We start from the raw sequence: 27336 nt of genomic DNA on the forward strand, positions 1-27336 counted from the left end.
TGAAAAATATTTGGTGAAAGAGCTTCTTCTTAGTGAACTTGGGTGAAGCCACATTTTTGTGGCTTCACCCCGCTCGTGGAAGCACATGGATGGCTTCGAGCTCTGCTTTATTAGAAAGCTATAGTTCGGTACAAACAAACCAACAGCTGGGATTACCAGTTAACAGTACAAGCACAAAAGAAAACAGAGAAGGGAAATGACGATTAGATCTCCACAATGTCCGAGATCGTCGATCCTCCGAAATCTGTTACGCCCACCCAAATTGGTTGTGCCTTTGAATGAGCAGAGCCAAAATTCTCTATAGCACTGAATGAAGAGGAGAATTTGTGTTGCCAATATGTCCAGCAGAAAACCAAACATAATTTTGCATACCCAAATTTGGCATTTTCCTACTTTCAAAATAGCAACCCAATGTTAAACGCCTGCAACCGTAAGCACCCAGGGGTTCGACCACTAAAATTCGTGATTCCCATGTTATTGATATTTTTGACATTTTCATTTGGGATGCAGCGTCTGGTCAAGGTCAAGGCTATAGTAGATACGACCATGGGGCAACAAGATTTAAAAATGGTTGCTGACTCATCACTCATTAGCAGCCAAGCAGCTTATGAAAAGTCGTCACCATGATATAGAGTTATCACGATGATTTCAAGGGGAGATTTTTTCCTTGATTCGCTTCTTTACTTGTCGAGTACTCCTGTTACTGACTTGCTGTGCAAGAGATCACAATGAAACTACTCCTCGGCCTGTAATAAGAGGCAGCATGCACAAAGGAATCGAGTCAATTCTAAAGAGCTAGTTTTGTTTCAAGTAAATTCAAAGGTGTTTGCGAATCGCTTTTGTGCATAAAGCCCAAAACCATGGAAACTTTACCACGTTTGCTTATCTTGTTTTCAGATTTTCTAGAATTCGGTGCCAGCAGCCTTACTTCTGTTGTATCAATGACAATCTGTCCGAGACAGCGGGGTAGTCATTACACCAGGTCATTCGTGCATGTCGCTTTACGCGACAAGAAATTCTGCTACCTTAGAACAGTTAGAGTTACCACTGCCGTTTATCGGGGTTTCCATTCAATGATTCAAAGCTTATCAATGCACAGCAGTACAGCACACTTCCGAGCAGCCGGGCCGGCCGCCATGCGCCCCTGCCCGAAGCACCACGGCCGGCCGCCGCCGCGCCCCTTCGTGGAGCAGCAGGGCGGGCCGCCACGCGCCTCTGCTCGGAGCATTACGGCCGGGCGCCGGTGCACGGAGCAGCCGGGCTTGCCGCCGCCGCGCCCCTGCCCAGAGCGGGCGGGCGCCACCGCACTGCTGCCTGGAGCAGCCAGGCTCATCTCTGCCGCGGCCCTGCCCGGAGCCGTCGGGCCGGCCGCCGCCGCGCCCCTGCCCGGAGCAGCAGATGTCCCCACATTTTTTACAGCATGTACTAACGGAACTACATCTTAACAAACACATTAGTCCCAATGGCTATATTATTATTCAATCACTAAAATCATAAACTATAATCTAGAGTTAGAAAAAGGAACCCCTGTCAATAAAATTCACCATTGCTAAATTGCTCGTAACCACTTCACAAGATCAATTTGGCATATACTATATCAGAAGTTCGGAGGCAGACACAAGTTTATTAGAAAGCAACACTGATCCATTCTATTTACAGGATAGGTGAGCTTGGGATCTTAACTAGGAACGCATGGCAAGCGCACATAAATTATTTTCAATGCCCACAAATTACAGGCGCCATAGTCTGCACCGACTCGGGCAGCCAGCTGCAGCTGAGACAAAATTACTATATTACCACACTCAGATGCACCTATTTTCTTGCGCTCTCTGTTACACTACACTGCAGGACGACCCCGAGATCTTCACTGCCGATGGCCCTCCGGGAGGGCAACCACCCTATAGAACGGCACCGCTCTTTGCGGTAGAGACCCGTCCTCTTCATCATCATCAAACTCCAGAATATAACTGCCAAAAGAAAGGAAATGGTCACAAAATAGTTTCAGGCAAAGATGATACCACTGTTGATTGTCTAATATTGATCAAAAGGGTACAATTGGAGATTTAGTTGCAAGCCTCTACATGACCACACATATTTCATTTCTTTCTTTTTAGGTATTCGTGTTTATGTTATACTGCCAGAGAAGCTCTGTGAAATCTTAACGATAGTATGCAAGACAGAAGAGACGAAACACATACAAAACAAAATGTATAAGAAAAAACTGCACAATCAGTATAGGTTTCTTGTAATATTGTTTAGGTTATTGCAAAATTGCGATTATGTGCTCAGATTGTTATTCGCAACTCGTTTATTCCCATTTCAATTATCAGGCATTCATATCGTCTGCTATATGAATTTGTTTCGTTAAGCCCCTCACCATAAACATTATCTAAATAGCACAATCCAATAAATACATGTGCCATGAGTATTGATTTAAGCACCGAGGCTTGGCAACTGAAATTTAATAAAGCAACTGTATTACTAACTCCATTCTTTTATCACTTGTCATTTTAAACATGACATGGTCTCCAATATTAGTCTTTCACAATTATTTCTCCAAGCATTTGTAAAAAGTTACTAAAAATAGGCATTTGAAAGTATTTATCATGGCAACTGTACTAATACCATTCCCATGTAAATTTTAGCATTCATGTATATTAATGGTAAAAGTTTCTAATGTTTGACAACATGCATCTCTAAACATGTTTGAGAATGGAGTAACAAGGAGAAATTATTGATAAGAAAAATAAACAACAACATAGCCTTTTGTCCCAAGCGAGTTGGGGTAGACTAGAGATGAAACCCAAAAGACACAAAGGTCACGGTTCAGGCACGCTGATAGCTAGTCTCCAAGCGCTCCTCTATCCAAAGCTACCTCTTCAGAGATATTCCAATCCTTAAGATCTCTCTTAACCGACTCATCCCAAGTCAGTTTAGGTCTACCTCTACCCATCTTTACCTTACCGACACGCTTTAGAACCCCACTATGCACCGGCGCCTCAGGAGGCCTCCGTTGGATATGTCCAAACCATCTCAACCGATGTTGTGTAAATTTCTCCTCAATTGATGCCACCCCTACCTTTTCCCGAATAACTTCGTTCCGGACTCTATCCCTTCTTGTGTGCCCGCAAAACCACCACAACATCCGCATCTCTGCTACAGTCAGTTGCTGGACAAGTCGCCTTTTTGTGGGCCAACATTCAGCACTATATAACATCGCCGGGCGAATCGCTGTTCTATAGAACTTGACTTTTAGCTTATGTCGCCTTTTAGTTTTTTTTTTATGACCCTAATGGGAAAAATTCAGAAAAATGTAACCACTCCAGTGATACTCTGCAGTAAAAATAAGCTACCCCTACTCCATATTGATGGTGTATATGTGAGCCCATGTATAAAGACCCATCTAGAGGCCCATTTATAGGATCTATATATCCCACCCTTCTAGGGTTTGGAGGAATACAAGCCATTATTATCTCCTATTCTCTCTCTTGCATGGTATCAGACACCCCTCTTCTCTCTATGGCTGCCACCGCCTAGACCCTGTGCTGCCGCCACACCGCCCCCGCGCTTCTGATCCAGGCCTTCTCTGCCCCGCGCTTCTGGGCTGAGAGCCTCCACACCGCCATCTAATTGCTCAACCGTCTTCTGTCCACTGCTTCTCCTGCTCCCACTCCACACCACGCTCTTTTCGGTACCCCTCCTCGCTACGACCACCTTCGGGTCTTAGGGTGTGCGTGTTTACCCTAACACCTCCGCCACTGCTCCTCACAAGCTGGCGCCCCGCTCGACTCGTTGTGTGTTCCTTGGTTACTCCCCTGACCACAAGGGGTACCGATGCTTTGACCTCACCTCTCGCCGCGTCCTGATCTCCCGACACGTCGTCTTTGACGAGTCGTATTTCCCCTACTCCACCTCCGCCACACCTTCTCCTGACCCCGAGCTGGAGTCTCTGTTTCCGACTGACCCGGTGGTTCAGCCACCTTTTACTGTCTGTCCTTTCCCTGCAGGTTTTTTCGGTACACCGACACCGTTTCCGGTGATCCCTGCTGCGCCGAGCGCGGCCCCGATGCCCGCAGTCGCACCACGTGCGGCCCCTGGACCTCCGATCATGCCGCGCGCGGACCCGGTGTCTCCTGCTGCGCCACGCGCGGCCCCGGTGCCTTCCCCAGCACCTGCGCGGTACGCTCAGCCGGTGCAGGAGTACCGACGTCGTTCGGCGCTGACACCGGCGCTGCCGCGGTACGCAGAGCCGGTGCAGGTGTACAGGCGTCATTCGGTGCCGACACCGGCATCGCCTCCTGCTCCGGAGGCTCCTGCGACGCCTCCACCAGAGCCGTCGCCGCCACCCCCTCCACTGGCTCCCTCTCGAGCCGAGCCGGCGATGTACCACCTGCCCGTCGTCCATCGGGATCCTCGGCATATCCATCCCATGGTGACTCGACAGATGGCGTCTCAGGCCGCGACACTCTCCGCCACCGAGGGAAAGCTGCGGGTCTCTCCGGTACCCTCCTCAGTCCGCGACGCCTTGGCGAATCCTGAACGGCGTCGCGCGATGGAAGAGGAGTACGCGGCTCTTCTTGCCAACCAGACGTGGGACCTCGTGCTGCGTCCGTCTGGTTGCAATGTGGTGACTGGCAAGTGGATCTGGACGCATAAGCGTCGGGCTAATGGCAGACTGGAGCGCTACAAGGCTCGCGGGTTCTCCGGGGGTTCACTCAGCGACCTGGTCTGGACTATGATGAGACCTTCAGCCCAGTGTTGAAGTCTGCTACTGTGCGCACGGTCCTCTCGCTTGTGCTCTCGCGCTCCTGTCCTGTGCACCAGCTGGACGTGAAGAATGCGTTTCTTCACGGCACTCTGTCAGAGACTGTCTACTGCTCTCAGCCAGCGGGATTTGTGGACTCGAGTCGTCCGGATATGGTCTGCCGACTCAACTCTCTCTATTGTCTGAAGCAGGCTCATCGGGCTTGGTACTCTCGGTTCGCCACGTTCTTGCTGACATTGGGGTTCACCGAGGCCAAGTCTGACACGTCTCTCTTCATCTACCGCCGTGGGGATGAGACTGCATATCTGCTGCTCTATGTCGATGATATTGTGCTCACAGCCTCCAGTCAGCAGTTGCTTCAGAGTGTCATCTCCTCTCTGCAGCAGGAGTTTGCTATGAAGAATCTGGGTCAGCTCCACCACTTCTTGGGCGTCACTGTTGAGCCTCGCTCGTCTAGCCTTCTCCTTCACCAGCGGCAGTACGCACTCGATATTCTGGAGCGGGCTGGGATGACTGATTGCAAGCCCTGCTCCACTCCTGTCGACACTCAAGTGAAGCTGTCTGCTGATCTGGGTGATCTGGTGGGTGATCCTACTGCCTACCGGAGTCTGGCTGGCGCTTTGCAGTACCTCACCTTCACCAGGCCGGACCTCACCTACGCTGTTCAGCAGGTCTGTCTCCATATGCATGATCCCCGGGAGTCACACCTTGCTGCGCTGAAGCGTGTCCTCCGCTACGTCCGCGGCACTGTGGACCTCGGCCTGGTGCTTCACCGCTCGTCCTCTGCTGAGCTGGTGGTCTACACCGACGCTAACTGGGCTGGCTGCCCGGACACTCGTCGCTCCACTTCCGGCTACGCCGTCTTCCTGGGCGGCAACCTGGTCTCCTGGTCGTCCAAGCGGCAGCCGGTTGTCTCCCGCTCCAGTGCTAAGGCGGAGTACCGGGCTATCGCTAACGGCGTGGCGGAGGCGTCCTAGCTACGACAGCTCTTGGCGGAGCTCCACAGCCACTCGCCAAGAGCACGCTCGTCTACTGCGACAACGTCAGCGCCGTGTATCTCTCCACCAACCCCGTTCAGCATCAGTGGACGAAGCATGTAGAGATCGACCTACACTTCGTGCGCGACAGTCGTCATCGGCGATGTTCGGGTACTCCATGTCCCGACTACCTCCCAGTTTGCTGACATCTTCACCAAGGGACTGCCCTCCTCGACCTTCTCAGAGTTTCGCTCCAGCCTCAACGTAGCCAGTGGCTAGTTGTGGCTGCGGGGGTATTTGCCTTTTTGTACTCTATTTGTACTCTCTTCTTGTCCAGTCTTAAACACCGCTGCGCCGGTAGTTCAGACTGCGGGGGGTGTTGGCTTTCTTCTTGTCCAGTCTTGAACACCGCTGCGCCGGTAGTTCAGACTGTGGGGGGTGTTGGTGTATATGTGAGCCCATGTATAGAGGCCCATCTAGAGGCCCATGTATAGGATCTATATATCCCACCCTTCTAGGGTTTGGAGGAATACAAACCATTATTCTCTCATTCTCTCTCTTGCACATATAGAGTTATTTGAATCAAATGCCATGACCGCGATGTAAATTCTTGGAGCAGACTGCAGTTTTTTCCAAAGGTATAAGCTTTAACCAAACAGATGTAGAACTATATAAAACTGAACTGAAAACAAACAGGTAAGCACTGAATTAGGATATGAGGTTTTGAATGCAAAGATAACTTACTCGTCAGACTTCCTCTGGATTTTTCGCAGCCCGGTTTCACATCAAGATAATGACAGAAAGACAAGAGCATTAATGACTTAGCAATCTAACAAAAAACAAGGACAATATCACTTTTTGTGGTGGTTGTGAAAGAACCACAGATGGATTCAACTTAATTAACTGTACAATAACTTGTACAATGCCCAGCAATTACTTGTGCAATAACCATGTTGATGGAACATAACTGTACAATGCATATAAACATATCAGTAATCAGTTTATATATGCAACATGTAAGAGCAGCTGTGTTGCATGGAACAATTTTTTGCACAGTAGTTGTTTCCATAACCCCTAGGTTTGATAATTAATTTAATTTATTTAGTGAGTAAAACAACATTATGCATTTTTCTTGAAAAAAAAGGTTCCTGCATTTTCAGACTAGTATTTGTGAGTTTCATTCGTGAAGCCCCCACCTTACATATCATCGAACTTTCATTTTTCTACTTCCAACTCCCCAAATATGCTTATTTTAAATTATTTTAAAGAGTAAAATGCACTAGAGGTCCATCAACTTGTAGGAGGGTGTCACTTAGGTCCATCAACTTCAAAATTGCATTTCTGGGTCCATAAATTTGTAATTTGTGTCACTTAGGTCCACGAACTCTGAAAGTTCATTTCTAGGTCCATAAACTTGTAATTTGTGTCACCTAAGTCCGTACCCCTCTACCTAACCTTCGTGCGCTGATATTGTACCAAACATGTATCTACACGGTTCCCACTCATTGTTGGAGTTTTGTCATAATGGTAAAATTTGAGCCCAATTCCAAATCAAGTGCATAGGGAGGGGAGAGGGGGATGAATATTTTGGAGGTTATTGACATGTATTTGGATTCAAAGGGGGGCTTCCAGGCTGTTTTTGGTGAGTTCTGGAGCTTAGATCCATATATAACCCCGTAATATGGGTGAAGAGTAGGGGGTGATTGCTTTGAAAAGATGGAGGAGGTTATAGAGGGACTCAACAACATGTGTACCGTGGTTGGGGATATTATATCATCTGTGGCGCGGGTGGCCGGATATGTGGTGCAAGGTGTTGTGGCAAAAAATCTTGTGAGGACGTTAGACTTGGGTCAACCCAGAGTAATTCTTGGTGAGGGGTTGAAAGATATTCACGGACAACTATATCGTGGCAAACTTTAAGGGTCTATAGCCACACGATTGCTAATGGATGAAGTTCATGAACCTAAAAATGTACTTTCAGAGTTTATGAATCTAAGTGACACAAATTACAAGTTTATGGACCTAAAAATGCACTTTCATAGTTTATGGACCTAAGTGACACGAATTACAAGTTGATGGACCTAAAAATACACTTTTGGAGTTCGTGGACCTAAACGGCACACCCTTATAAGTTGGTGGACCTATGGTGCATTTTACTCTATTTTAAAATAAAGAGCATAACAGCTTCCAAGGTTTGAAACTTTTAGCTTTCACAAAAAGCTCGATAATCTCAATGGTAGCATTGATGTTCTAGACTAAGTTAACATGACAGTAATAATATATAAATGCATTAGATTTTCAAAATTCAAGTACCCAAACGGGAAAGTCGAATGATTATTATGACTTAAATTATCCATAATGTTTACGTGCATTTTAGATTTTACCTTTCGATGAGAAGCTACAGTAGCTCTGTATAAAGCTGTTGTGCCAGGATAAACTGCTAAGACTTGTCGACCCTGCCCAAAATCTGGAGCACTGGAAGCATCCCCCTTCTTTGGAAATGGAATAATGCAAGACATAGGTAACTTGTACTTTCTGAAATGCATCAGAAAAGGCACCATTGGTTTGAGTCAAACCTTAAGAATAATGTCAATAAATACCCAAAGTTTGGTTAATTTCAAAACAAAAATTGATTTACATTGAACTTCATAAACATAGAAAAAGGCATCAACAATACTTTAGTCAAACCTTCACCCACATTTTACTTATTCCAAAATAACAGTTGTTTAGAAAATACAACAAAAAAAATGTACATATCTGTGTGCCTATAAAATGTGTCCAAAATCTAAAACTGTATCCTTTAAAAGTCAATGTTGTGGTTCTGTGACGTGCGCAAAAAAGCTATGAGGAGAAAACTGTTGCACAGAAGCTTTTACCTCCAGATTTAGTAAAATACCATTGGTTCTACCTCCAGATTTGATATTAAACCATATGACAAAATAGTTTAATACTTCAATGTCATCGAAATCAATGTCTACTTCTGGTTCCATTTATACAAAACTATTGATTTTGTTAACAAGGTGTTATCCAGCCGGCCCTTTGGGCCTTTGGTTGCTGGCCGCACAGGCTTGTTGTCGTGTGCCGCTGCCTAGGGAATAGATAGGTGATGTCCTATTAGGCAAGGATCTCCTGATTGTTTCTGTTTCTATAAACCCTAGGGAACCTTGCCTATATATGAATACATGTTCCGTATTAATCAATCTATTATTCCCAAGCTATATTGCTTTCAGCCTTCATCAACATAAAGAAATGAGAAATTTGATATAGTAGGTGATCTTGAAGGTTAGTTCGCCAAGCTTCTCATGGTGGACCGGTTAGAGCATTGAACTCGGGGGGTCGTTGAAACTCCCATCTTGACCCAGGTTCGAAGCACGGAACCTTCTTAGAACAAATCCTAGGCGAGAGGGGGGTTGACGACTCAAGGAATTGATCAATAATAGGTCTGAAGTTAAAAGTTGACCATTCCAAAGATAGTTTTTATTAATTTCCATATAGTACAAGGAACTGCAACAAGGAAAGATAATTAGGAACTTAAACCTCTCGAACTTTTGGGTGCTCTCTTCATCATCACCTGGCTCCTCATCAAGTACTTCATACCTTCAGATCCAATTAAGAGTGAATGAGTGATACTTTCTAACATGATACAGGGTGATGGTCCCATATAACACACAGGCACACTAGTAACATAATGCCACATGTGTCCAGCAGAAGCCCTCACATGCGATTTTTCACTTTGCAGAAACAAGATATAAAATATCTTATCAAACTTCAGTATGCCAAGCCGAAAATAGATCACTACTTCATCTCCAGATGAATTTTCTTTTATCAAATGTGACATAGCCAAGTTATTGTTCATGCGTGTGGACAGTACAAGTGCACAGTACGTCAGTACTGGCTGGGCTTGGCCCCTGGCCATCTGGACTACAACACATTACAACTCCAATTTCATGTGAACAGTCAAGGCAATAGTTTGTTATTAACGCTACCCCCATTCAACAGGTTATTTTTCTCTCCTGAGTAAACTTTTTATATCACAAACAAATTCTTGCGCTACAAATGGCATGATGGAAAATAGATACATACTCTTTTGTTTCCTTATCAAAATGTATGACCTTCACCACAAACCACTCATCTTTTTCATCATCTGACTTTACCCTAGCTGCAACCTGAAATGACAGAGCATGAATGTTACAACTGAATAATTAAACGAACATATATAAATCATGCATGTGCACCAATAGAGGGAAAGAGCTAAGGCTATGTACTGGCAAGGGCATTGCTGGAGCACAAAAACTCAGTTACCAAACTCAGTCATCGTCCTCTAAGTATGGTATTTATAACTAGTTTTAACTTTTACAACTAATGTATAGTCTCATTGATTGTATAAATGTCAATTCAATTATAAGGAGACTCTATGACAGAGTAGTATCTATAACAAACTTAGTATCTCTGGACCTTGATGCAGCTAACGATAAGCTTGGCTTAATATTTAACAGGTTTACAATTTATAAATATACAAGTGAAATTGGGCAGTTTATTAGTTTCTTTAGAATCAACCTATTCTATTACCACTCTGCAAAAGTTTGGACTGGAATGTTTTACGACATAAATATCACAAAAAATAATCATAAGGACAGAAAATTACCCACAACTAGAAGGAATTAATGTCGAGTTGAATACATGTATACAACAACAAAGCCTTTTAGTTCCATGCAAGTTGGGGTAGGCTAAGTTCAATACTTATATAATGCAGTACTGTTCTTGAAGTACACTAATGACTTAGTTTTCCGCAACACAGATTCACTATTCCCCAAGTTAAAGTCAACACCTTAAACAAAAAATATAAGTTTTTGTTTGAATAATTGGAGTTAATACAACAAAAATTGATTGAAACATGGATTTTGATTCATTAAAGATCTGATTGCATAGATGGATTGTATTGTGCAAATTTATATGATCAAACTATTACTTGTCTTATAAGCAGAAACTTATCAAGAGCAGTTTTACTATATTATTTTTAGTTTTTTATAAGATAGACCAGGCTTAGCAAACAGAGTTACTAAAATATAATCCAAGTCTATGGATCATGCAGTTTGGGTAAGCCATAAAAAATCTGCTTGAAATTATCAATGAAGATCCCAGTAAAGGACAGGGATTAAGAAACTGTTTCTAGAAAGGGAAAAAATAATTAAGAGAATGGAATTAAAAAAAATGACCCCATCCAGATACCAGGAATAAGATGGATTACTTTTTCTCCTTTTATTTCAAAATTAACAAAATAAATAAGACAAGGAATTTAAAAGATACCCAAAAAAACAAAGCGCATTCACAGAGCCAATTTTTGAGATTATATAACAAAATATACAATAGTTAATTAAGAACTATAAACAAGTTATGTCAGAAATAAAGGAAAACTTTTACAGTTCATTAAAAAGAAAATAAAATCAAGCATTTACATGTAAGCCAATTTGAAGGATTGAGATCTCCCATTTTCAGGCCAACCACAAATCATATACTACCATCCTAATATATTAGTTGTGTACTTGTGAAGTCCAAGATTCAGCCATTCTAACAATATCCAAATTCAAACAGCCGAACAGCATGGTTGAGGAAGCCAAGCTCCCATTATAGATGTTTTGAGGGAACCAAGCTTCTCATGGTGGATAGGTTAGAGCGCGACCAAGGTTCCTATCTTTTCTTACATGGAAGGCAGAAGCTCTGACTTTAATGCAGCATGCACCAATGAATACATGAAATACAAAAACTAACTGATATTTCCAAATACAGCTGAAGTTAAAACCTGCTCTCCTTTCAGGTTTGCAGCTTGGTCAAGTTGGTTCCTCATAGATGCAGCAGAAAATCGTGCCGTATCTGTATCAGACTTGATCCTCTTCTTTTTCTGTTCACCAATTTCTGCATTGTAGAACGCAATTATGGTACTGCGTTCACCATGATCCTAGGCCCTAGCTTGCAAAATCTTACTTTTAATACTCACCTATCTTTTTCCTTTGTGCAGTTGAGGCCCCAGATTGCAGAAGACCATCTAATAATCCAATCAAAGCAGTTGAGGCACTGCAAGATGGCATCGTTGTGAAATATTTCCACTGTTGCATTCCTCATTCTTCAGATAATTGAAATTTGCATGCAACAATAGCAAAAATGAAAGCAGAAAGAAAGTGACAGTCCAATTTGTGGAGCTATATGAGTTTCCCGGAGATTCCAGGCAAATATTATAATTATCGCGTCGAAATAGTTACTGTGGTCAAACCTTAGCAGTAATGGTAGAGACAAGATAACCGGGACATAGGTAACACCATTCTATTTGGGATGCCCATGCTTTTAAGTATGAAGAAACAAGCAAAGGAGAAAACTGAGATTCGGAGATAAGATGGCCCATTAAAATCAAGTAACAGTGGTACAGAGAGTGATAAAAGCATCATTCTCATACTACACAGAACTTAGACAATTAGTTTTCCAAGCCCATTAACAATCCAGGGTTAAACCACCCGTCACCTTTCATCCTGATTAGTAAATTGCCCCCATTGCACAAACTCTCCTCAACAATCCACTAAGTTAATATCTAAAAATGTAGTTGCAAAACATTACCGATGATTTAGAACTATTCCAGAGATAAAATTATTCCTAATAAAAGGGCATGAGGCAAGCAGATCTAGTACTGTGAAGAGATGAATATCTATTTCTAAAATATTTTTTAATAAAGAAAACATATTTCAATTGTGAATCCCAAATGCCAATGCCTCAATCGAAAATAATGGTATTTTAACATGAAAACCCTCCGTTTTCCTGCGCGTTCGAGAAAAAAAACATGAAAACCCTCCGCAATGAATTTTTGGGAAGAAAAAATAGTTTGAAAAACAAATAAATACTTCCCGATTCGACATAATGTTAGACCACCCAGATAACAAGAGGCTAACACATCATAATTTTACCTGATTTCACTCTCAGACAGCTCCTTTGCACGTGTATATAAACCACGGAGCTTAAGCAAAATGGCATCAACTGATTTATCAACCATCTCTGGAGCTATAAAACAAAGCAGAGTTGAGTAATGTTAATGACTTAATGTTTGTCCTTACAAAAGGTATATAACAGCTTGATAGCGACACGAATGAGTAGCCACATCAACCAGTAACAAAAAGGAATAGGCTAGAAAACAGAAACTACTCCATTTCATTCAGTCAAATGATTAGTAACTTTGCTATAGTTTTGATAACCAGCAGAGAGCTTAAATTGGGATTACACTAGTTTAGCTGCAAAGTTGAAAAAGATTTATATCGACAGCCAGTTTGAAGCAATGTAATATAACTTTGGCCCAACAATACCAGTTAGTTTATCTGCAAAGTTGAAAAAGATTTATGTGGACAGACAGTTTGAAGCAATGTTATTGTAGGAGAGAATAATGGCTTATATTCCTCCAAATCCTAGAAGGGTGGGATATATAGATCCTATACAAGGGCCTCTAGGCAGTCTGAACTACCGACGCAGCGGTGTTCAAGACTGGACAATAAGAAAGCCAACACCCCCCGCAGTCTGAACTACCGGCGCAGCGGTGTTCAAAACTGGACAAGAAGAGAATACAAAGAGAGTACAAAGGGCAAATACCCCCCCGCAGCCACAACTAGCCACCGGCTACATTGAGGCTGGAGCGAAACTCCGAGAAGGTCGAGTAGGGCAGTCCCTTGGTGAAAATGTCAGCAAACTGGGAGGTAGTCGGGACATGGAGTACTCGAACATCGCCAATAGCGACTCTGTCGCGCACGAAGTGTAGGTCGATCTCCACATGCTTCGTCCGCCGATGCTGGACGGGGTTGGTGGAGAAGTACACGGCGCTGACGTTGTCGTAATAGACGAGCGTGCTCTTGGCGAGCGGGCTGTGGAGCTCCGCCAAGAGCTGTCGGAGCCAGGACGCCTCCGCCACGCCGTTAGCGACAGTCCGGTACTCCGCCTCAGCAATGGAGCGGGAGACAACCGACTGCCGCTTGGACGACCAGGAGACAAGGTTGCCGCCCAGGAAGACGGCGTAGCCGGAAGTGGAGCGGCGAGTGTCCGGGCAGCCAGCCCAGTCAGCGTCGGTGTAGACCACCAGCTCAGAAGTGGGAGAGCGGTGAAGAACCAAGCCGAAACCAACAGTGCCACGGACGTAGCGGAGGAGACGCTTCAGTGCAGCAAGGTGAGACTCCCGGGGATCATGCATGTGAAGACAGACCTGCTGAACGGCATAGGTACTGCAAGGCACCGGCAAGGCTTCGGTAGGCAGTAGGATCAGCCACGGGATCACCCAGATCAGCAGACAGCTTCGCCTGAGTATCAACAGGAGTGGAGCATGGCTTGCAATCAGTCATCCCAGCCGCTCTAGAATGTCGTGCATACTGCCGCTGGTGAAGGAACAGGCCAAGATGGGCGAGTCTCAATAGTAACGCCCAAGAAGTGGTGGAGCTGACCAAGATCCTTCATAGCAAACTCCTGCTGCAGATAGGAGATGACGCGCTCAAGCAATTGCTGACTGGAGACTGTGAGCACAATATCATCAACATAGAGCAGCAGGTAGGCAGTCTCATCTCCACGGCGGTAGATGAACAGAGAAGTGTCAGCCTTGGTCTCGGTGAATCTCAAAGTCAGCAAGAACGTGGCGAACCGAGAGTACCAAACCCGAGGAGTCTGCTTCAGACCATAAAGGGACTTGTTGAGCCGGCAGACTATATCCGGACGACTCGAGTCCACAAATCCCGCTGGCTGAGAGCAGTACACTGTCTCTGACAGAGTGCCGTGAAGAAAGGCATTCTTCACATCTAGCTGGTGCACAGGCCAGGAGCGAGAGAGCGCAAGCGAGAGGACCGTGCGCACCGTAACAGGCTTCACCACTGGACTGAAGGTCTCATCATAGTCCACACCAGGCCGCTGAGTGAAACCCCGAAGAACCCAGCGAGCCTTATAGCGCTCCAGTGTGCCGTCAGCCCGACGCTTATGCGTCCAGAGCAACTTGCCGGTGACCACATTGCAACCAGACGGACGCAGCACGAGGTCCCACGTCTGGTTGGCAAGGAGAGCCGCGTACTCCTCTTCCATCGCGCGACGCCAGTGAGGATCCGCCAGGGCGTCGCGGACAGAGGAGGGTACCGGAGAGACCCGCGGCTCGCCCTCGGTGGCGGAGATGATCGCGGCCTGAGACGCCATCCGCCGAGTCACCACGGGATGGATATGCCGAGGATCCCGATGGTTGACTGGCGGTTGCTACACCTCCGGCTCGACTCGAGAGCAAGTCGGCGGAGGCGGCGGTGGCGATGGCTCCGGTGTAGGCGGCGGCGGCGGCGACTCCGTTGTAGGTGTCGGAGGAGCCGCCGGAGCCAGAGTCGCCGGTGCCGGCGCCGAACGACGCCGGTACACCTGCACCGGCTGAGCGTACCGCGGCGGCGCCGGAGTCTGCGCTGGACGACGTCGATACACCTGCACCGGCTGAGCGTACCGCGCAGGAGGCACCGGGGCCGCGCGTGGCGCAGCAGGAGACAGGGTCCGCTCGCGGCACGACCGGAGGTCCGGGGGCTGCGCGTGGCGCGACCGCGGGCACCAGGGCCGCGCGTGGCGCACCAGGGATCATCGGAAGCGGTGCCGGTGTGCCGGAAAACCTGCAGGGAAAGGAAAGGCAGGTAAAGGTGGCTGAACCACCAGGTCAGTCGGAAACAGGGACTCCAGCTCGGGGTCAGGAAAAGGTGTGGAGGTGGAGTAGGGGAAATTCGACTCGTCAATGGCGACGTGTCGGGAGATCAGGACGCGACGAGAGGTGAGGTCAAAGCATCGGTACCCCTTGTGATCAGGGGAGTAACCAAGGAACACACACCGAGTCGAGCGAGGCGCCAGCTTGTGAGGAGCAGTGGCAGAGGTGTTAGGGTAACACGCACACCCGAAGATGGTCGTAGCGAGGAGGGGTACCGAAAAGAGCGTGGTGTGGAGTGGGAGCAGAAGAAGCAGTAGACGGAAGACGGTTAAGCAAGTAGGTGGCAGTGTGGAGGCTCTCAGCGCAGAAGCGCGGGGGCAGAGAGGCCTGGGTCAGAAGGGTGCACACGACGCCATTCGTCGTGCGAATCATCTGCTCAACCTTGCCGTTCTGAGGAGAGGTATACGGACAAGACATACGCAGCTGAACACCCCGAGAGAGGAAGAATGAACGGGTGGTGGAGTTGTCGAACTCACGCCCGTTGTCACACTGGACGGTCTTAATGGTGAGGCCGAACTGAGTGGACACCCAGGCAAAGAAGTGAAAGAGGGTGGGGAAGGTCTTAGACTTGGCGCGCAAGGGAAAAGTCTAAGAGTAGTGCGAGAAATCATCGACCACCACCAGATAGTATTTGTAGCCAAAAAGGCTGAGAACAGTAGAGGTCCACATGTCACAGGGAACAAGATCAAAGGCATGCGCAGCATGCGAAGAAGAAGAAAAGGGAAGTCAAACATGACGACCAAGCTGGCACCCATGGCAGAGGTGCTCAGCAGGAGCCGTAGTACAAGGAACATCTGTACTACGACTGAGCTGAGCCAGAACGTCGCGGCCGGGGTGACCAAAACGAAGGTGCCAGGTGGTTGAAGACGGTGTCGCGGCAAAAGCGGCAGACGAAGAAGAAGGCAAAAGTGGTGCAGCAGCAGAAGAAAGGCGAAGGGTGTAAAGGAGCCCCGTGCTGTCACACCGGAGTAGCGGACGCCGGGAGGCCGAATCCTTTACAGTGAGGCCAGAAGAATCAAATTCGATGGAATAAGAATTGTCAGCTGTAAACTGACGAATGGAAAGAAGGTTATGAACCATCTGAGAAGCAACAAGGACATTGGGAAGAAAAAAAGAACCAGGAGCAGAACCCACGGCGGTGACAGGAAGGCAAGACCCGTCACCAACCATGATGGAAGGACAGGAGGGGTGTGGGGGTCGGACAGAAGAGAGGATACCGACATCTGGGGTGGTGTGGAAGGAGACACCCGAGTCGGCGATCCACTCCGTGCTGACCGGCGGCGTCAGCCCCATGGCACTGAAGGACTGCGCCAGTGCAGCCTGGTCCCACCCCCCAGGCCAGGTCGGCTGCTGGCTGGGCTGAGCGGGCGGGGTCCAGATCGGTGCGAACAGGGGAGCAGCACCGGCGAACAGGGCCGCCGGCTGGGGCTGAGGACGAGGGCCCCCTTCCTGACCCTGAACCGGCCACATCGGGAGGCGCCCTGGCCACGGGGTGCTGAAGGATGGCCAGGGCGTAACTCCAGGGCCAGGAGCAGGGGTCGGAGTCGAAGTGTCCCGACAGCCTCCAGCAGTACCACCATGGGCAGTGCCACCAGCACCACCACCACCATGTCCGCCCCGCCGACGACGCCGGCGTCCTCCGCCACCCCCGGTCGGGCCGGTGAGAGGAGCACCAAAGAGGAGGTCGATCTGGGGTCCAGATCCAGAGGGCGGAGCCTGGTGGGAGGACGAAGCGCCATGCTCGGTGAAGGGGACGACAGGCGGGACAAGGAAGTGGTGCTTCTCCGCGGCGACCCGACGAGCGAGAGCGTCGGCCGTAGCAGCGTCAGCGGCAGCCTGCTGCTTGCGGAAGGCGGCGACGGTGAACGGCACGTCCGCGGGGGGCATACCAAACGCCATGGCCAGTGCGGCCGTCGCGGGCGCGGGCAGGGGCGCGGCCGTCGCAGGCAGAGGCGCCGCAGGCGCGGGAAGAGGCGCCGCGGGCGCGGCCACGGGTCTAGGGGCATCGCCAGTCCGCGCCAAGGAGGAGGTGGGCCGCGCAGCTGCTGCTGGAGTGCGCGCGCGGCGCGCGCGACGGCCAGCGCGCGCTGCAGCTCGGCGGCGGCAACGGCAGCAGGGCCCGTGCCGGCCGCGGCAACAAGGGCTGCGAGGGCAGCAGGGCAGGCTGCAGCGAGGGCCGCGGGGGCCGGGGCGTAGGGCGCCAAGGCCGGAGCCAGAGGAGGGAGGGCCGCGCCAACCGCGCCCACGTGGGCAGCGGCGGCAGCGGCGGCGGTAGCGGCGGCCGCTGCGCCGTAGGCGGCGGCGGCGGCGCTGGGCGCGGCCATGGCGGCGGCGGTGGCTGCAGGCCGAGGAGGCCCAGGCGCGGGGTGCACGGCCCCAGCGAAGGCGAGTGCCGCACAACCAGGGGCGACGGGCGCAGCAGCAAGGCCCGCGCCGGCCGTGGCAGCAGGTCCCGCGCCGGCCGCGGCAGCAGGGGCCGCGGGGGCTGCAGCAGCCCAGGACGCCCAGAACAGGGGAGGTGCAGAGGCGGCGCCGAGGGCCCCCGCGGCGTCGGACACGGCCAGGGCGGCGGCGGATCAGGGCGACCAGCCCTGGGGCCACGCGCGGTGTTGGCGGCGCCCCCTGCCCAGGAAACGGATCCAGGGGCAGGGGCGCCCGAGGCAGAGCTGCCAGGTGCAGGGGCGGCGTGGGCCGGGGCTAGGGGAGGACCGCCTGTGGCGGCTACCAGCGCGGCGGCAGCGGTGGGGGGCGGCTGCGCAGCAGCGGCCTGGTGCCACGCGCGCTGCGCCCCCGGAGCAGAGGCGGCGGCCAGAGCAGAGGACCCGGCGCTAGCAGAGGAAAGGGGAGGGAGGGAGGAGAGGGATGAGGCCGCCGGCGCCGGCCGGCCATGGAGGCGGCGGCGGCGGCGGCTGGAGAGTAGGAGAGAGACTAGGCTAATGATACCATGTAGGAGAGAATGATGGCTTATATTACTCCAAACCCTAGAAGGGTGGGATATATAGATCCTATACAAGGGCCTCTGGATGGGCCTCTATACATGGGCTCACATATACACCAATAGTTATATAACTTTGGCCCAACAATACCAGCTTGGACCGGAAGTGTATGTATTTGGATCAGTATGGTTTAACAGACTTCTACCATGGTCTGCAGGCAAACAGAGATAATAGACCTCACAGGGCACTGCGCAGAAGAAGCTTCAACCAAATGCGAGATTCTTTCAAAGTATCTGATGACACACAAGAACTATGGTGTTCCAAGCTGTACAATTTTCAAAAAAAAATATTTCGTATGTAAATTTCATTTCTCTGTCGCAACTCTCAGCTACTAATCCAACCAACATAATGGTGCTCTCAACCAAAATGTTTGCATCACAACTGTTAATTGAACCAGAGTAAAAGATCATTTTAATTATGGTTGTGATTGATAGGGTGAATAACCCCCTGGACAGGCTTGTATAGTGCAACCTTATTTATGTTTGGTTCCCTGCCCAACCCACCTTGCTATGCAAAAAGAGCTCAGAATGGTGGCCAGCCGGAAACACAAATGGGATTCGTTTCCGCACTGCAGCCTGGCTTAGGGAGGGCCCACCACGTGCTGCTCAGGATCTCACCTTGCAGTACCACTCTAGCTCAGTCACCGCGAGCTCGAGTCCATGGTGAATTGCCGTTTCTTTACCCAACCGCATGACCACATCGCAGGCAACGACCGTCGAGTCCAAACACATCGCTCTTGCTGATCGTCGAGGCCTCTGCTAGTTGTTGACCTCTGCTACAACGAAATCCCGCTCCTCGGTTCCGAGGTGAAGACTACCAACCTCTCTCACACACATACACCAATGCGCATGATCTCTACCAGCACTGAAGCGCGCATGACGGTGCGTTGCCGGCGTAGGCAAAGGAGGAAATAGTTGATTTAGGGTTGCATGAGCTTGATTTTTGCGCAGGACAAGATAAAAAGTTTGATTTGCGTGAGAAAGCTCGATTTAGTTTGCAACGAGTGGCGGCGTGATGCCCAACATCCACCGGCGCTTGGTCCAGAGCTGTTTGTTTCGGTGATTTCAGGAGCAATTTATCCGGTTGAGTCTCATGTGTTTTTTGGAGTAATGCCTCGGTGATTTCTGGAGTAAATAATGTTTAAGAAATACACAGAAGGGCAGCTCGTCATGTTTCATGGACGCGTGTTTTCAGTGTCACGAATACTGCAGAGAGCCTCACCATCAGCAAGCTGCAATGGAGTAGGTTCATGGACATGTGTTCAAGAAACACACGGATGGGCATCTCGCCGTGTTCCATGAAAGTGTGCTTGAGTGTTGCGGATAGTGCTGAGAGCCTCACCATCAGCAAGCTGAAATGGAGTGGGTTCATGGACACGTGTTCAATCTCCTTGCTGCCAGGGACATGTTCTCAATATCAGGAGTAGCAACAGAATCAGCAAAGTTCCACCTCGATCTCAGAGAATGTGTGCTTCGCGAATCGACTTCAATTTTCTTTCAATCTTTCCTCTCGTGGTATTTATGTTCCTGTATCCCTCTATTTCTTCCAAGTGAAGGGGGTGATGGCACTTGAACTCACCGTAGCATGAAAGAGGTGATGCCACCCAAACAAATCAGGCAACCAAACATACACAAAGTTGGTCGATCTAAACTGTGTCCAACCAACCAAACAAAAGCCTGTTGCATTGTGCAAAGCTGGCTTGGGCTAGTCATGGTTTATTCCTACCCAGGCTCTAGCTAGGAAGCACAACCAATCACTGTTAGAGTATATTGAGCCCTTGTGTATAGAGGCCCATCTAGAGGCCCATGTATAGGTATTATATATACCCACCCTTCTAGGGTTGGAGGAATACAAGCATTATTCTCTCTTACATGGTATCAAAGCCATCTCTTCCCTCTCCCTCCCTCCCTCTAGCAGCCGCCACCGGGCCCAACCGCCGCCGGCGCCATGGCCGGCCGGCCGCCTGCGCCCCCTTCCCTCTCCTCCTTCCCTCCCTCCCCTCTCCTCTACTACCGGCCGCCGATCTCCTCTGCTCTGGGCGCGAGGCCCGCGGCGCCCTGGTCACTTGCCGCTACTTGGCCTGCGGCGCCCTGGCTTCCCGCCGCGGCCCTCGCCGTCGTCAAGACCCTCCCCAACCCACTCCTCCCGCCGCCGGCCTTGGAGGCGCCGGATCCGCCTGCCCTGGGCACTGATCCGGGCGCGGGCCTGGCAGCCGCCGCCGCCGCCGCCGATCCCGCAGCCCAGGGCGCCGATTCGACTGCCCTGGGTGCCCTGGGTGCCGAGGGCGCGGCCACGGGAGGTCCTGCTGCCGCCGCCCGGGGCGTGAATCCGACGCCCCAGGACGCCGACGCCGACGCCGGGCGCGGGCCTGGCTGGCGCCACCACCGCCGTCGATTCCGCCGCCGCCACCGCCCCTGGTGCAGCCGCGACCGCCGCAGCCCAGGCCGCTGCCGCCCTTGCCGCCGCCCCTGACGGCGCCGGGACTGGCGCCGCCCCTGCTGCTGCCGCTGCAGCCCCTACTGCCGTCGGCGCCAGGGCCCTTCCTGTGGGCGCGTGGGCCTCCGACGCAGGCACCCCTCCCCTGTTCCAGGCAGCCGCCCAGGCGCCTCCTCCACTCCTATGAGGCTAATGTTTCACACCAACATCGTAGTCTGACAATCAACATATCTGACCATCATAAAAGTAGAAAATCTTGAATTCAATAAACTCAAGCAAATTCCAGCATTTCATCAAGATTCCGCAAAAATAAAAATACCCAACAACCTCTAGTAAAGATAATGATCTTCATGTGTGAACCCCACAAAGCTCTGGCAACCTTTTGGTGGGTAATAAAAGGTAATTCATAAAACGAGATTCTTAACAGACCTACAAGAATATAGAAATCAAATAGGTAGGTGCAGCACATCTGTTGAACACAACTTCAGTACCCATGTTCTACATTAGTAGAAGTGCCATGCCCCGACCCCGGTGTCGCCCCTCTCGGGCAACACGGGCGGAGCCTGGCAGCCCACGCCGCCAGCCTCCTCCTTCCTCACCTCTACCTCGCACCGCCGAAGGGCACCACAAGCCCGCGTGAGCACAAGGTAGGCAGCCTCGGTATTTGCTCCATCTGTGGCCTGCAGCTACGACTCGAAGACGAAGGTGTTGCCGGACACAGTGGTGGCAGCAGCTGTGGCTCGGGGCTGTAGATCCACCCCCTTGGTGGCCGGATCCGGCGGTGCAAGCACCGGACCTAGGCGGACATCCCGGCAAGCAGGACCCGGTGCGTGCGGCGATGAGGCGGATGGCAGCATGTGATTCTCGCCCCTCTCCTCCCTTCACTGACATCAAAGCACCCGGTCGTCCAGCTCCTGGCTGGTGTGTGTGTGTGTGGGGGGGGGGTGTTGACACCGTTGGAGCGTGGGTGCTCGCCCGAATCTGCGCTGCCAACAAGGAGCGGGCATCTGGGCAATGCTTGCCAGGCAGCTTGGTTTCGGCACTCACCGTGGCCAGTAGTGGTGGTGGCAAGGCCTCGTCGACGGCCGAGAGTCTACTAGGGCCAGCGATCGTGCTCGACGAGGGGGCGGTTGTGGAGATGCAGGCGAAAGCCAAGCTAGTATGCGGGCCACAACAACAACGACGCTCTCAAGCGCTGTTTTTCACCATCTAGGTGTTGTCACGGCATTCTCCCACCCTCGTTGTCTCCTGCAGCTGTCGGTGGATCTCCAAATGAAAATCTATTCCCGGCTTACCGGATAAGGTGGCGACGGCATATTTGATGCCGTTTTCTTCCTAGAGACTCGTCTTGGAGATCCTTTGGCCTGGTTTTGCCACTTATGCAGCATCAAACGATTTGAACATCAAGTTTCTAAGACGACTATCAGTGTGATGGTTTGGTGCTACGATGAGACATTTGCAAGGATGAAACGTGAAAGAAGAGGATTGAAGCTTAGTCTTCTAGTTTTCTTTCTTCGTTTTAGAGTTTTATTTCGGGTATTTTCGAAACCCTCATTCGAGGATTAGTGTCTAAGAACTCTTGTAATTCTTGGCTATATATATCCATCTTTTGGATATAGAGGCCAGTTCATCCTTTATCTAAAAAAAGAAACCAAATAGGTAGCTTCCTGCTCTGCTCCAATTTAATTCAGATTCTAATCATATGGCAATAAAGAATGGAAATATGGCTAGGTTAAGTGTAGGGTTTAGATCTCGCTTACATGAACAGATCTCCCTGTGCACGTTGTTGATCTTGGTGATGACAACCTCCTGCTCTTTCCGCAGCTGATCCAGATCGTTGAGCTCCTTTAGCAGAACCCCCAGCTCCCCTCCCCCTGCCGGTGGCATCTCGTCCTATTCTCCTTTGACTATGAACTTAATCAGAACTCAATTGGAAAGATGGGACAGATCCACTGGACAGAGCTTCTTTGGGAACTCTAAGGGATATGGCCAGTTGGTTTTCTGGGTGGTGCTTTTCAGGTGCACACATTAAAAAGGAGCTTATTTAGATGTGAATAAATGAATAGTATCCTTCTAGATGGTGGGACCAGGTGTGGCCAGGTCTCCATAGTTGGTTATAGGGGCACCATGTCAATTTGTAGATGATCAATTATACTTTGCAGGACCAATATGAGTTTTACAGCTTACCAGTATAATCTTTCTTGAATACAACCAGAAACAGTGAGTTCATGCACTATTTTATATTTTGTATACAACAGTTATTAGAAATTTTAATTTTCTTTAACAATAGGCCAAGGTATTGTACGAAATTAGAAGCTTTCTCAAAACAATAGATCAATATTTGGTAAATAGAAACCTTTAACTGTTGCACCAATAAACAAGTAAAGATCAAAGTCATCATACTCTAGCAGCTCTTGCCTCACCACACCACACAAGTCTATAGAGTTCAATCACAACCTATCCTCAGATGTAACGTAAACCAGAGACCATCATTGAAGTTATGCCCAGGCTTGACTCGTTGCGTCAACAAACAGCTGTAAACACACAACTTTGTTCTTTTCTTTAATGGATACCTGTTTCTTGAAAAAAGGTCCAAAGCATTTATTTCACAACAATTTAGTCAAAGAACTGAATATCAGGAGGGCATACAGTTCATTTAAAGATATAGCAGTTTACAACCAGCATAAGTACTTGAAATATATAAATACTAATGCCTGGTTTGGAGGAAAGTAAAAGGAAACAAGATAGCATAAACAAAACCAGGTAGGTCTGAAAATATGACATCACATTTTATATTCTCACTCAGCTGAAAGCCTACACCCGCTTCATACAGCAGGAACATATCACTCGGTGTGTGTTTGGCTCATTGCAGTTACTGTAGTGTTTTCTATGATGAGCACCCCCCCCCCCCCGAACACACACACACAAAAACGAAAAAAATATTTCTTTACGTAATCCTTTTGGATTTCTTAGAAACTGACAACCAAGGATTATTTACTCTGACATTATCTGTCTTCCTTGCTCAATAAAGATAGTTGCCTGATTTAATTAACATAGAATGGAATGTTCTAATGATTCATAATCCACCATTTACCACCCTCCCAAAAATATTCCTACCGCCCTCCATGGCTCATTAATTTGGTTCCATGGCACGTGTGGATGAAGACTAACGTGTCCTTAATTTCCTCGTAGGAACCATTTGCCTTTATGTCTGGACACATGGCTCACACCTTTGAATCTTGATCCCAATCAAGCTGAACACATGCCATTTCAATCAGCAAAAGGACAAAAATAAGAACTGGTTGCCTGACACCGAAAGCCAAAAGGACCTAATTCCATCTTTCTCGAGTGAGGACAACCACCCTAAAGGCCATGCACAAACCTCCGATTTCAGTCAAAGAGACATCCAGAAGCTAAGCGCATCCCAGCACTCACAGATGCGTACACTCGGGGCGAAAAAAAAAACATTCCATAACTCGCTGTTCCAGTGGACACTCCAGCGGAAGTGAACGCCCTCAACCGCAGCAAACTGACAACAAAGCAAGCAAACGCACTCGCTCGCATCTAATTAGCCTACGAATCCAAGCACCGGATCAATCGATCGACGAGAATGTCAGCGCTGAGAGGTGGAACAGGAAGCAATAAGGGGGCGGCGGTGGGGTAGCAGCAGCGAGAGAGAGAGAGAGAAAGTAGCTTACACGCGAGGATCTTCTTGTGAATCTTGTTGATCTCGGCCACCACATCGTCCTGGTCCTTCTTCAGCTGGTCCAGCTCCTTGGCCTTGTCGAGCAGGCTGGCGATGTCCAACCCGCCGCCGCCCGCGCCGCCGCCCCCGGCCGACGACGACATCTCCGGCCGCGCCTCCGCCCAGCCCCGCTAAGGGGCCGACCAGGGAGCCGGGGAGGGGGGGATCGAGCCGAGCGGGCGCGCAGCTCGGGGGGGCCTCTAGTACGGTGGACGCGCGCAGCTGCGGCCTGCGGCAGAGGCAGGAGAGGGGAGAGAAGAATCGGGGAGGGGGGCGGTGGGCAGGGGGGTGGTTAATGCGGGTGCGCGAAGCGGAAGCCCATTGTTGCAATATTGCCTGTTTTGGCAGAGCGTTTCCGCCGTATCGTGCCACGTGCTGGGGTGCGAACGGGCCATTTTTTGTTCATTTTTGGTAGGTTTTCGGGAAAATGCTTCTTTCAAACTAGGGCAGGTTGAGAGGTTGCTTGAGTTGACTTTAAAATTCTATGGTTCAAATTAATTACTCCCTCGGTTTCAGAATAAATGCAATTTTAGAACTAAGCACGCAAATCAATACTAAGTGTAAAATTACAGAAATACCCCTTGTTTTATGTGATGGGTTTTGCGAGAATTTTTCGAAAATTGGATTGTCTTTTATAGTAGGTAGGTCAGAGTTAGCAATTTTTGTGAGATAAGTTTTGTACTTTATAGTTGCAATTATTTTCTGAAGGATTGAGTACTGAAAAATTTTAGAAGTTTAAAAAATCTTAATGATTGATATTAGATCCAAACACGATTTACTATTGCCAATATAAACTAACGTTAGCAGAGAACACCTCTGTTCCTATGAAATTATTAGAATAAATTACATCCAACGTATAACAATTGTGTGCAAATTGGCCGAACAACTTATAAAATGCTCAATTTAATACAATTACTTAACAATTGGGTGTAGATTGATCTAACAATTTAGAAGATACTTCATTTAACTTGGTAAATTAGTGCATTCACAGTCCAAACATTACACGACAATGTATTTCCTAACGTCAAGTCACAATAAACAATATATTCATGTCTTGACCATAGATTTTCATGACGCAACCGAGGCTAATAATTTTATTCTCAAAATAAATTAATTATAGTTTTATTAAAATAATATATTATTTAACCATCATTACAACAGGAACATATTAAGCACATTAGATTAACATCACTAATTCTTAAATTTTATAAATGGAAATTATTGATGGTGATCCGGTTGTTGCTTTTCAATTATGTATATTTTTTATTAGTTTAGATTCAATCAAATTTTAGAACTACATCATTAGCATCACTGAAACACTGAAGTTGATAAGAGAGACCCTGAAATCTTAGGTTTCTTCTGCGCTTCTACTCATGTATTCAACAATACTCATGTTTGTTTCTATTTATTACTTTGTTTAGCTTATTTTCCTTTCTAACAAATATAGGAACCTTTAAAAATATATGTACCAAGCTCTTAAAAGGCATCAATAGTTTGTATCAACATATTGACTTTTTTAGCTTAACAGGACATATAATCAAATATATCTAAAACAGCGAGGGTGAATTTTTCAATATTGAATGTCAAATTAAATAGTTTTAATCAAAATTAAATCACTATACAAAACTAATTAATGTAAAGACATAACATTAATTTCTAAACACTGAGGATTGTTATCTTGGCCAAACATGCAAGCGCATCAAAAAATCAATGATCAAATAGTACCTAATAATTTGTCCTAAAGTGAATATATTATTTATTAAGATCTTGTGTTAGTTACATTGTCGTGTAATATTTGAACTGTGAATGACTGAATGCACCTACTCCCTCCATACTCTAAAAGAATGTAGTTTTGGATAAGATTTGAGTCAAACATTGGGAATAGAAATTATGAATAACTTTCAAGCTGTTGAATTTCAAAATAAAAAAATCATATGAATAGATTTTTCTTGAAAAATACTTTCATAAAAGTATAAATATATAACTTTGAGATAAATATTTTTATAAAAATAAGAAGTCAAAGTTAAGCTTTGGAGACCGTGTCATTGTCGAAAATGACATTCTTTTCGAGTATGGAGTGAGTATGTGCCAAGTTATTACTTTGAATTGGGTATTTTACAAGTTGTTGGACCGATTTGAACTCACCTATCAAGTTGTTGCACTAAATTGACAATTTTACAAGTTGTTGGACCAATTTGCACCCATCTGACAAGTTGTTGTATGGTGGGTGCAATTTACTCATTACTATATGTCTTGTGTGCTGACTGCGAGGTAGGATGAGAACACTCAGTTCACATGGAATAACTATATATCTTGTGTGCAACTGCGTGGCAGGACGTTGATATGGATAATCACGCCAGCATTCATTCATAAGGAAGCTCCAGTGCTGGTTCGAACTCTGAAAACCACCTAGATCGAATAGAAACTTGGTTTGCTGCCTCCATGGTCATGGAATTGCGGGTTCCAGGCACACTCGAGGTGCCCTTATGCACTTGCGGGCCAGTCAAGTGGCGCCCGTACTTACTCTTCTCGATGCAATCCGATATAGCATACTCTAACTTCTATCCACCCTGGGGAGGGAGAGCTGGGCGCCCGGAGCCTCTCGGATCGACACGTGGTGGAGAGAAGACGCCCGACGCGAGCCCTGAACTGCCGGTTCCGTTGTTTCCCCGCGTTGCTCTCGC

The 27336-nt window shown here is 48.3% G+C and overlaps 1 protein-coding gene across 9 annotated transcripts; it reads right to left on the reverse strand.

The window, feature by feature from the left end:
• Window positions 1-1528: 1528 nt before the first annotated feature.
• On the reverse strand, window positions 1529-24950 carry LOC120699280 (SAGA-associated factor 29 homolog A-like). Of its 9 annotated transcripts, none has more exons than XM_039983225.1 (10): window positions 24606-24947; window positions 22668-22800; window positions 12693-12786; window positions 11738-11814; window positions 11543-11655; window positions 9826-9908; window positions 9289-9339; window positions 8127-8277; window positions 6487-6571; window positions 1529-1967 (listed from the first exon to the last, which is right to left on the reverse strand). In XM_039983225.1, exons 1-10 carry the CDS (start codon window positions 24648-24650, stop codon window positions 1813-1815), a joined length of 987 nt encoding a protein of 328 aa, XP_039839159.1. In that variant the 5' UTR covers window positions 24651-24947; the 3' UTR covers window positions 1529-1812. The 9 variants fall into 9 exon arrangements, with proteins under 9 accessions (XP_039839159.1, XP_039839158.1, XP_039839164.1 ...); XM_039983224.1 differs by having other exon boundaries at window positions 9280-9339; window positions 24606-24944; XM_039983230.1 differs by having other exon boundaries at window positions 6487-6500; window positions 24606-24942.
• Window positions 24951-27336: the final 2386 nt, after the last annotated feature.

This window comes from Panicum virgatum, chromosome 3K (genome assembly GCF_016808335.1).
Source record: "Panicum virgatum strain AP13 chromosome 3K, P.virgatum_v5, whole genome shotgun sequence".
NCBI lineage: Eukaryota > Viridiplantae > Streptophyta > Magnoliopsida > Poales > Poaceae > Panicum > Panicum virgatum.